Source organism: Loxodonta africana, chromosome 19 (genome assembly GCF_030014295.1).
Source record: "Loxodonta africana isolate mLoxAfr1 chromosome 19, mLoxAfr1.hap2, whole genome shotgun sequence".
Lineage (NCBI taxonomy): Eukaryota > Metazoa > Chordata > Mammalia > Proboscidea > Elephantidae > Loxodonta > Loxodonta africana.
In genome coordinates this window covers 20,049,421-20,060,277 of record NC_087360.1, presented here as the reverse complement: position 1 = coordinate 20,060,277, position 10,857 = coordinate 20,049,421, and the positions used below count along the sequence as shown (strand labels likewise).

The 10,857-nt window shown below is 53.2% G+C and overlaps 1 protein-coding gene across 2 annotated transcripts in view; it reads right to left on the bottom strand.

Annotated features, from left to right (window-relative positions):
• Window positions 1–2,451: 2,451 nt before the first annotated feature.
• The window catches only part of MVK (mevalonate kinase), a 35,841-nt gene continuing 27,435 nt past the window's right edge, over window positions 2,452–10,857 (bottom strand). Inside the window, exons 8-11 of one of the 2 annotated variants that reach the window (XM_064272334.1) lie at window positions 9,256–9,346; window positions 8,735–8,851; window positions 5,439–5,592; window positions 2,452–3,530 (exon numbers count right to left, since the gene is read on the bottom strand). In XM_064272334.1, coding sequence (XP_064128404.1) covers window positions 3,379–3,530; window positions 5,439–5,592; window positions 8,735–8,851; window positions 9,256–9,346 — 514 coding nt within the window. In that variant the 3' untranslated portion in view covers window positions 2,452–3,378. Of the gene's footprint in view, window positions 3,531–5,438; window positions 7,245–8,734; window positions 8,852–9,255; window positions 9,347–10,857 lie in introns of those variants that run through there. The other variant, XM_064272335.1, reaches the window with a different exon arrangement.

Below are 10,857 nucleotides of genomic sequence, written 5' to 3'. Positions count from 1 at the left end.
GGGTCCTCATGGGCAGGAAGGGGGTCGGTGCACATGCAGCAGCAGCCCTCTCGCTGTGAGTCACAATATTTGCTGCCTGTCTCCCAACGTGACACTCAGCCAAAACGGGGGATTTTCTGTGAACTGAGGCTGTGAGGGTAGGTGTTAGATCCACAACCAGCTGGAGAGGCTGGGAGCAGCTCCAAACTCTGATCTGAGAAACTGCCATCCTCTACCGGCAAAGAGAGTGCTGCTGACATGTGACTGTCTCTTCCGAGAGTTAGTTGGGAGGCAGGAAAGTCACTGGGCACTACCTGCGCTTCTCGAACAGTGACCCAAGGGGGTTCCAACTTAGGGGATTTGCACAAACCAGTGTGCTGTTCTGAACTTTCAGGGCTCTGTGAGACACCCTACCTTTCACCTAAGAGTTAAAATAATGAATATTTACTGAGCACGTACTATATGCCAGGCATACTTTCTCAATTTTCTTTAAACCTCTATAGGGTAGGTACTATCCTTATTCCCATTTTCCAGGTGAGGAGGCCGCAGCCTACAGAGGTGAGCAGGCTTGCCCAAGATCACCTGGCTAGCAGGTGGCTAAGCTGAGCTCTCAGCCACCACAATGGCCCAGGTCTGTGGGCCTTGACTCACAAATGACTGTAGGGGTCATCTAGCTCAGTGTCCTCAGCCCTGGCCACACATTACAATCATCTGGAAGCTCTTTAAAACTACCAAGGACAGGGTCCTGCTGAGACCAACTACATCAGAGTCTCTGGGGTGGGGCCAGGCGGTCCAGGGTGCTTTTAAAAATCTGCCCAGGTGATTTTGACATGCAGGCAGGAGGGGAGAGAAGGGGCAACTGCTGGAAATGCAAATTGCTTGCAAATGTGCTGGCAGGCAGGTGGCCAGGAGTGGTGAAACTGGTTCTACATGGTGGCCATAGCTGGGGGGCTGGGGTGAGGCAAGGGGCTGTGCTGGCCAAGGCCCACAGGCAGCCACTTCACTGGCGCAAGTGTGAAAGGTCACACACACACACACACACACACCCTGGCTCTACAGCTCCCATAGGCAGTTATGGAAGCCCTAAGGCCGGAATCAGCATCATACCCAAGAACAGTGCCTTGCAGCCCTGGCTGCTCGTTAAAATCATCTGGGGAGCTTTAGAAAAACACCTAAGCCCAGAATCACCCCTGACCAAGCACGTCAGAACCCAGAGGAAATAACTAGCCAGAGCCTGGAAAGTGAGGCAACAGTAAAAAAAACCCAGTGCCATCAAGTCGATTCTGACTCATAGCGACCCTATGGGACATGGTAGAACTGCCCCATAAGGTCTCCTAGGCTGTAATCTTTATGGAGCAGGCTGCCACATCTTTCTCCCTCAGAGCGGCTAGTGGGTTTGAACAGCTGACCTTTAGATTAGCAGCCAAGCGCTTAACCACTGTGCCACCAGAGGCAATAGTAGTAGCAACAAACGTCCACGGAGCCGTGCCAGTAGCATGTAGAGGATGGAGGCTGGCTCTGGAGTCATACTGTCTGATTAGCTGTGTGGCCTTGGACAAGTTACTCAACCTCTCTGAGCTTCTGTTTCCTGACCTGTAAAATGGGAATAAGTCTAACAGCTGCCTTCCAAGGTGGGAGTAGAGATTCAAATAGGTGATGATGTACAGTGTTAGAACAGTGCCTGACACAAAGTAAGGGCTCAGACAGTATTAGCATTATTGTTTTATGCATTCTTCGGGTTCTGAGGCATGGGGGACCCCCATCAGTGATGCTGGGACCATTTTTACTAGTTAAGCCGCTGTAGGCATCCTTTCTATGGTATCACGTTCCTGGCAATGACCCAAGGCAGAGCATGGAGAGAGGGCAGGGGTGGGGGGTAGAGCTCAGTAGCTGCTCTTCTGCCCAACTCCATGCCACCCTCCTCATGAAGACGCTGGGAAAGGCCCCAGCTGCCCCCTAGTGGCCAAGGGCAGAAGCGCATTAAATCCTTAAATCCTTGCCCCAACCCCGACTTTGTGCCCTGTCTCCTGTGGATCTGGGGCTCCTAGAGCTTCTGCTGGCAATGTGCTTAGCTGAGAGGGTCTTCAGATGGGTTCTGCCATCTCAGAAAGAGCTGAGTTAGTGGTACTATAAAGTTCAAATAGGGCCAGGTGAGTGCCAGGCACTGGGCTATCAGCACTTTACGTGTCTGTTTTCCGTCTACCCAACCAATTTCAGAAAGAAAGAATGTTCCAGGAGCTACAGTAGACTTTTGTGTCCATGGCTTACAAAAGTCTGCGAGTGGATGGGTGCTGTGATCCCAGAGGCAAGAAGCTTAAAACTTCCCTTTTTGGAAAAGCAGCCTGGAGCCACGCTGGTTAAGACCGGGAGCCCAACACTGTCATGGCAAATCTGTCCCTGCCCAGCAGGAGCCACCTGCGAAAACCTCTCCCAGGATTCCTATCCCATCCCCCAAACACAAATCAACGTGACACTAACCCCTTTATTTCCTTCAACTTCTGAAGAGCTCTGAGGACAAAGGGCTGCAACAGGGACAGGGACATGAGATGAACAGTGTGAGTGGTCTGGCATACACCGGATCCTTGGCCTTTTTCCTGGACATGGAGGGAAGCACCGTGGACTTGAGAGTTTTTCATTCCCCCTTTCCTTCTTCTCTGCAAACTGCTCAGGTACAGAGTGGATGAAACTGCAGATCGGTCCTGTCTTCAGCCAACCTTCGGACCTGTGTGCCTGCCACGGAGCTCCAAGGGCAGAGAGGAAAGGCAGAGACCACTGCTGGACACCCCCGGGGAGCCGAGGTCCAGCTGGCGAAAAAGGCAGGCCTACAGGAGATGTGTGGGGAGGCATGAGGCAGCCACACACAGGGCTGCGAGACTGGAACAGACCGAAGGTGTGCTGGGAGAGCAGGGGGGCAAGAGTTACCCTGCTATCTAGGGTGGCTTCCTGGTGGAGGTGGGAGGACCTGGGCCCTGGGAGGCAGGCAGAAGGGTACAGACAGAGGGAATAGAGAAGGACGCTGCTGTAGAAACCAAACATCCTGCACTGAGTGTCCAACCACGTCAGCCAGGAATCTCAAAGGCGAAGGCAGAGGCCTAGAGCAGATGGGTCTGTGGGAGCTCCCAGGAGGATGGCAGAGCAGCTTCTCCTGCCTCAGGTGTCAGAGGACTCATGTGGCCCCGCTGCCTGACCTGCCCAGACAGCATGCAGAATGCAGACGGAATCTCCCTGGCGGCCAGTCCACTGCAGGCTCTGCAGCCCCACTGCTGGCACTGGAGGTGTACCGCCATAGGAAGGGTGTCACAGAGGAGCTGGGGTGCCCATCGGCTGGCAGAGGCCAACTACTGCACCCAGAACTCAGGAAGCAGCTTCCTGGTGGGGCTACAGCACCATGGGCTCATCTCAGAGGCCATCCAGGACTTGCCGGATGGGGGTGTCCAGGGAGGTGGCCAAGTGGACAGAGACACCAGGGGCACCGATGCTGGTTTCCCAGCAGTCAAACCCGCAGCCAGTCAGGGCCTGCTTGGTGGCCTCCACCGCCAGCTGCTCCACATCTGGGGGAGGGAAAGCAGCAGGTCATCACTGACAATGTCAGTTTCCTTGCAAAATGCTCATCCCTGAGAGCAACAGATAGGCCCTGGGACCGGGGCGTCTTCCTGCTGGGTCCTTCCCAGGTGCCAACACTACCCCACCGACAGGGCAGGGCTGTTCAAGGGGGCCATCTGCAGCCCCTCCAGGTGCTGGAATGTGAGCCCTGCAGCCTCCCTGGTGGGCTTATGAAGGACAGTTAAAAGCACAGGCCCACCAGGATGGCTACGATTTAAAAAAAGCGCTCCTGACCAAGGATGTAGACAAACAGGAACACTCGTGCGTTGCTGGCAGGAATGTAAAATGGTACAGCTGTTGTGGAAAAGTGTGATGATGCCTCAAAAAATGGAACATAGAATTACTATCTGAACTAGCAATTCCACAAAAGAATCGAAAACAGGAACGTAAACAGATACCTGTACATACATGCTCACTGCAGCACTAGTCACAATACCTAAAAGGCGGAAACAGCTCAAGTGTCCACCAACAGATGAATGGATAAACAAAAGGTGGTACATACATGCAATGGAACAGTACTCGCCCGTAAAATGGAATGAAGTACTAAAACATGCTACAACAAGGATGAATGGTTAAGGCGTCCTGGTGAGTGAAATATGTCAATCACACAAAGACAAATATTGTATGATGCCACTTATGTGAAGTATCTAGAACGGGCAAGTGTACAGAAACTGAGGTTGATGAGTGGCTGCCAGGGGCGGATGGGAGGGAGGTGGTTGTTTAGGGGACACCGAGCTTCTGTTAGGGTGATGGAAAATTTAGAGGTGGATAATGGTGATGGTTGTACAATATGATGAACACAACCAATGTCAGTCAATTGTACATGGGAGGGATGTTGAGAGGGCAAATATTGTTACATACGTATTTACCACAATTAAGGAAAACAAAAAGCACAGGCTCTGGAGTCACACAGACCTGGCCTCACTGTTTATTGACTGTGCAGCCTCGGTCAATGACTTCGCCTCTCTGATCCTCAGTCTCCTCATCTGGGAAAGGGACCAAAGATACCCTCCTCTCAAGGGTTACTGTGAGACCTTAATGAGCCATGCAGTAAAGTGCTTGGCATATCACACATTCCAGAAATGTGAACGCTCGTCATCACCACTGACCCTGAATTAGGAACCAGTTGTCAATCAGAAGCGAGGAGGCGGCCACCTCCTCAGGCCTGGGAGTCACCACTGTGGGTTAGGGGATGCCTTTGGGGCAATGGAGGACTCAATGCAAAACCCAGGGGAAAGGAAGGCTGAAAAGGGGAAGGAGGAGGAAGAGATAAAGAAGGGGAGACAGAACAGAGAAGGGAGGCCAGAAAGGAATGGACAAAGAGCAAAGAAGGAAACAGAGGCAGACAGTAGCATTTAGTGCTGACTGTGGGCCAGAAACGGTCTTGAGGGCAGATGTGGTGGGCTGGGTGGGCTCCCTGGGCTTCCATGAGCCCAGAACTCAGTCTTCTTCTTTCCCCAAAGACCAATGGGAAAGAAACCACTTTGTTTTGTAGCAAAGTGAATCCCTATCCCGGGCTCGTCAGTGAGAGCGGGTGACGTGAGGTTGACGTGGATGGTTGCAACTTTTATTTCTCAGGCTTGTGGGCAGGCTAGCAGGCAAGGAGGCAGTAGGAGTGTCCACCACAAAACAAGCCCCAACCACCAGGCCAGCCCTGAACCAGGCTCTCTAACTGCTTTTTTCTCCTTGAATATGGGCAACAATTTTGCAAGTTAGTGGCTATCACCCTTATTTTACCAATGAACAAAGGACCAGAGAGGTTAACTAATTTGCCCAAGGCCACACAGCAGAGACTTGTTGACAAGCATCTTCCCCCTTCCGATCCCAGGCTGTCGCCCCTGCCTGTCCCCAGGTACCTGGCTTGAGGAGTGTGATGCCACAGCCACCGCCACCCGCTCCAGTGAGCTTGCTGTGCAGTCCGTGGGCCATGGTCACCTGGCACAGCCGGTCCAGCGAGGCGTGGCCCACACCGAGGGCGTTCAGATGGTGCTGGTTCATGTCGATGAGCTCCTAGATGAAAAGGCTCAGTTCCTGCTTGGACTGCCTGAGGCTGAAGTCCTGGGCCCACGCACAGGTCCCTGTCCACCTGGACAGCCTCTGGTTTGGGTCACTGAATAGCTATGACCACCTGCCATTCCCCCTCCATTGGTAAAAGAACCTCTTTACCCTGCAGGATCCCCCACGGGGGGCTCGAGTGGAGCTAAACCCACCCTCCACCACGGTGGTGAGCACGTCTCGGGCCTGGCCACAGAAGCCCTCCCTCTGGGCATGGTGATTGGTCAGGGGTGGGCAAGTGGCCCAAGCTGGGCCAATCAGGACCCTCCCAGAGTTTTCTTTGCCTCTTTCCCCTGGGACTGCTAAAACTAGTTGACTTCAGACATAGGCTGCCAGGGTCACCCTCCCTGCCACATGGTTGGAGATTACATGGAAGATGGAGAATAATTCCCAACCAAATCATTTCAGTCCCTGGATCCAGCTATGCCTGAAGCCACTAATCCCTGGTCTTCTCAGCTATGAGTGTACAAATGCCCTTTCTGCTAAAACTTGGTTGGGCTAGATTTCTGTCATTTGCAAAGGAAAAAACATCTCAAATCATGTGCCCTCCTACAGCTGCCTCAGGGACTGATTTTCAAACTAAGTACTGGGTTGCAGTCCCAGCAAGCTCATGAGTGGGAGAAGTAGCTAAAAGCTTGTCTTGGTTCCTTCGATTATGTGTAATAAAATTTCTATTCTCCCCAGGATCAAGTGAGATGCGGGCTGGTGAAATAATAAAACTAATAGTTACCACTGCCCAAGTATCTTCTATTCACATTTCATTTACTCCTTCAGTGTTTGCCAAATGCCTTTCATGTGCCAGGCACCATGCTAGATGTTCGGTCTATAAAAATAAGCCTATTCACAGTCCCTGACATCGGGAAGTTAAGAACATGGACCTGGGGTCAAGCAGGCCTGAGTTTACGTCCCAGCTCTGTCACTTCTTGGCCTGGTGTCCTTGGGCCAGGCCCTTCTCCTCAAGCCTTGGTCTCTCCCCTTGTAAAACAGGGATTGTAGGAGTATCTCCCTCATTGCCGTGAAGTCAAAACGAGGCAAGTCTTTTGTACAACGCCTGGCACAAGGTAAGTGCTCTGCAACCACAGGCTGCTATTAGTATTTTATGGCTACGTTACCATCGGCCTCATTTTACAAAGACGGAAACTGGTGCTCAGAGAGAAAAGTGATTTGCTGAAGATCACTGAGCCAGTAAGGGGACAAGCCAGCTCCCAGCCACACCATCTCCAAGTGTTCTCAGCGTCCCACCTCCCACCCACTTCTGGGGAGAGCAGTGGGTTTGCAGAGTACAGTTCAACAGTGTGCTGCTTGGCTCCCCGGTCCTATGAGTGCCTGTGAGGGCTGCCAATTACTTGAGATATCTCTGGCGAGGACCACCTGGCTCTCCTGCCCCAGGGACGGCCAAGCTGGTAGAGTTGGGTCAGCCTCCCCTGCCACCCTGCCTCACATGCCCCAGTATTTTTGACAAACGACCAGACAGGCGTGATGGCCCAGTGGCAGCCCAGTGGGCTGGATGTAAGCAAAAACTTCTGGGGGCCTCGCTCTGCGCCTGAGCACCAGGTGTCACGCTTCTGAGGCAGGTTCCAGACACCTGTCACATTCTGATCCAAAATCTGTCAAGAATCAGATGACAGGTTGTGACACAGGAGAACAGCTCGCTGGTTTGAGCGAGAAGCTGTCCGGGAGCCGAGCTGTGCATTTCAGCGGCTGCCACAGCCAAAAATATACACAATGTATAATCAACGCACTGTTCTGTGGCATTCTCCGGGGGCTCAACAGGGTATATTTTAGGCAGTACTCTATCATTATTAATTTCCGACTCAGGAGGACTGTGTTGCCTCCTTTCTACGTGAAAGGAATTGAGAGCCAGGAAGGCAAAGGCTGGGGGATAGAGGCATACGGCTGGGAGAATGAGGGCAAAGACACAGGAATTCGACGGTGTCCCTGTGCCTGGCCTATAGCAGGTGCTCATTAAAGATTTGCTGAAGAAAGGAATAAATCAGTCAGTTTCACCCCTGGCTAAGCAACTCATAAGCTGGAGAAAGTCACTTTCTTTAGGCCTCTGTTTTTACGTCTCTAAAATGGGGACAACATACTTGCTTCACAGTTAGGTTGCTGTGGGATCAAATGAGAAACTATGTGTGAAATGGGTTGGTACAGAAGCAGCTTCCATTCATTACAGGGGCTGCAGACTCAAGTGTCTACAGCGGACAGGGAAGCACCAGACGATGACTGTAGCAGGCTGTGGGTGAAAGGTTAGGGAGTGGTGGGGACTACGGTGAACAGCTGAGCACATGGCCCCTCTCCACGGGGCAGCCCTTCTGCAACTCCAGCCGACGGTTGCCCACACAGCCACGTCGGCTCAGGAACACTTGGTCTTTTGATTCTTCAAAGGGAGCCAGATGGCTTTGTAATGTCAGCCCACATTCACCAGCCTGTGCCCCGTGATTTACTAAGCTGGTGGCTCACCAGGCACTGTGCTGTGTGCCCGGTGCATCACCCACAGGATCTCACTGCACTCCTAGGACACTCAGTGAGGCCAGCTGAGGGTAAAGCCAGGATGCAGACTCTGGTCAAAGCCAGAGCCCGAAGCCTCATCTTCTCTGCTGGAATTATGCAAATGTTGGCAGTTAGGGTTATGACACTGAAAGAACAATTTTAGAACATATCTGACCGAGAGCAAGCAATTGATAAATATTTGTGAAATGAGTAAGTAAATGCAGTGAGCAAAAATAGCAGGGAAAAGGAAACCAGGTAAGAAATTACTCCTGGGCGGAAGGGGTGCTGTATGTCAGCAATGTCCCCGACTACCTGCATGGCCTGGCAGGCTTTGAACACATGACTAACTGCCGTCATTGCACTTACCCCGCCAGGTACTGCCCTGCACGCTCGCTCATATACTGACTTGGAATTGCCTGGGAAAAGGCTTAAAGGCAAGGCACACTTGCTCATGTGTGCACACACATGACTTTGAGCCCAGGCCTGAGGTGCTGACCCTGCAGGTCAGAGGCAGGTCCCGGGCCGCTATGTTCTAGCTCCCAGGAGGTTCTGAGCCACAGCCTGGACAGGTGAGTAACCCCGGATCCTACGCATGGGTTCTTACTTCCAGCACGAGGTACTGCTCCAGGGCCGGGTCAACCGCCATCTCTCCCAGCACCCGCTCGCACTCCAGGGCAATGGCATCTATTGAGGTGAGGAGGGGGGCCACGATCTCTGGGAACTAGACAAGGAGGAAGGCTCTGTGAGGTCTAGGGGTAGGCTGACATCAGATAGCTGCCCAGCAGTGGGAGGGGGAGGGATCCCCACACCCTACACCCATCCTCTGAGGAACTCGTCCCTCCTTCTGGCCTGTCTTTGCCCTGCCTTCACCCAGCTGCCCTGACCAAGAGAGGAAATCCTGCAAAGCCAGCGTGTCTAACTAGCCACATCACTGTCCTTTCAGGAATACCTGTCCCACCTCCTGGCTGGGGTGTGGCACAGACAGCACTTTTTTCTCTGCCAACACCACCTGCCCAAGTCTCCCTGGGCCACTGTCCCACCCCTTCCCCCAGTTTCCTCCCCCATCACTCCAAATGTGGCTTGTGGCCCACCCTGAAACTTGCCCAGGAGTTGGACAAGGAGCACCTTGATCAGCCTGTTCCTGACACTGGCCACGAGTGCCTTGGTGCTGCGAGGCACTTTGGTGTTGGTCAGCAAGATCTTCAAAGCCGGGGGCCTGCAGGGCGAGAAGAATATGGTCTATACTGACCCTGTAGCAGGAGGAGCTGGGCAGGACTTGGGGCAGTCCTGGATTCTGCCCCACACTGTTCCAGAGGAGGGAGCAGACGCCAGGGAGGAGTCTTCCCAGAGAGCCAGAGACAGGGCCAAGGGTGTTCACACCGACCAGCCCACCGTGCCTCTACCAGCTACAGCCACCTCCCTACTTCAGCCCTTGGGTGGGTGGGCACCTTCCCATAGCTCTTCATTCCTTCAACTCTGAGCACCTACCATGTGCTAAGTACTTCTGTGGGAGCCTAGCTCAGTCTGTGAACTGCGGGCAGGGAGGAGGTCCTGGGAAGCTTTCCCCAGTGGGACGTGTATGCTGAGAACTGAAGGAAGAAGAACTGACCAGGGCAAAGGCAGGAAGCACAAGTATTGCCAGCAGGGGAACAGTCATGGAGAGCCTGGAGGGAGCAGAGCTGGCACATTCATGGGATTAGATACTCAAAGTGGCTGCCGCGAAGGTACAAGGGGGGAGGCTGGTGAGGGTCCAAGGTCAGTTGTGTGGACTGTGCCAGGAAGCTGGAGTGGGGAGTGCTAAGGTTCAGAAAGAAAAACCAATAGGCCCCAGGACGGATGGCACAGAGGGAGTATGGGAGGGGCAGGAGGTGCTCATGTTAGCTGGCGCAGGTGGCACTATTCATAGGACAGCGGAAGGAGGGGAGAACAGGAGCCCTGCCTCAATGGAGCTTCGTCCAGCGGCCCAGGCATGAAACCAAATGTGGCTACAGGTCAGCCACCTCGACCAGTGGCCCCAGTAAGTGGACAGATGTGCTCTGAGTGGCTGTAAGAGGCTGACTCCCCAGCATGACCCTGTTGCCCCCTCTGCCCCGACCCTGACTGCCTTATAGTCCCTCTTCACACCATGACCCCAAGTGTCCTTGTGTTTAGCTGACTTTGGGGACTCGAGCCACCATTCCCCATCATCCCAACGTGCCTTTCAGTGCACTGCAAGCCGGGGCGGAAGGTGGGGAATGGAGATCTCTGGCCCCAGATGGCTGGAGCTGGGTAGACCCCTCAATCCCTTTATGTGCTTTTCTTTTCACGGTTCAAGATTGTAAAATCCAATTGGACTGGGAAACGCTGCCAGAGCTGGCTTTATCTCACCGCCCAGGAGCCCATGAAATTAATATCGATTCTCAGCCTTGGAGGCTGGGTCCTTTTTTTTTTTAAACTTTACAAAAGATGAACATTGTATTTGGCTTTTTTCTTCCCTTTAAAGACAAGCCGTTCCTCAGAAGGACAGCATTCTGGGAGGCCACAACTTGATCCACTTCCGAACAATACATTTTCTCATGGAGAGGCACCACGTGTGGTATGCAGGGCCAGGGCTCTTTTAAAGGCATCCTTGGGATTAATGTGGAGCCCGCCCTCCCAGCTTCCCAAGGACCTGCCACCTGCTCACAGCAGAGCCTGCAGCAGGCCGGGAAGGTCGCTTTGCTCCCCGTTCCCGGGACTGTGCAATGT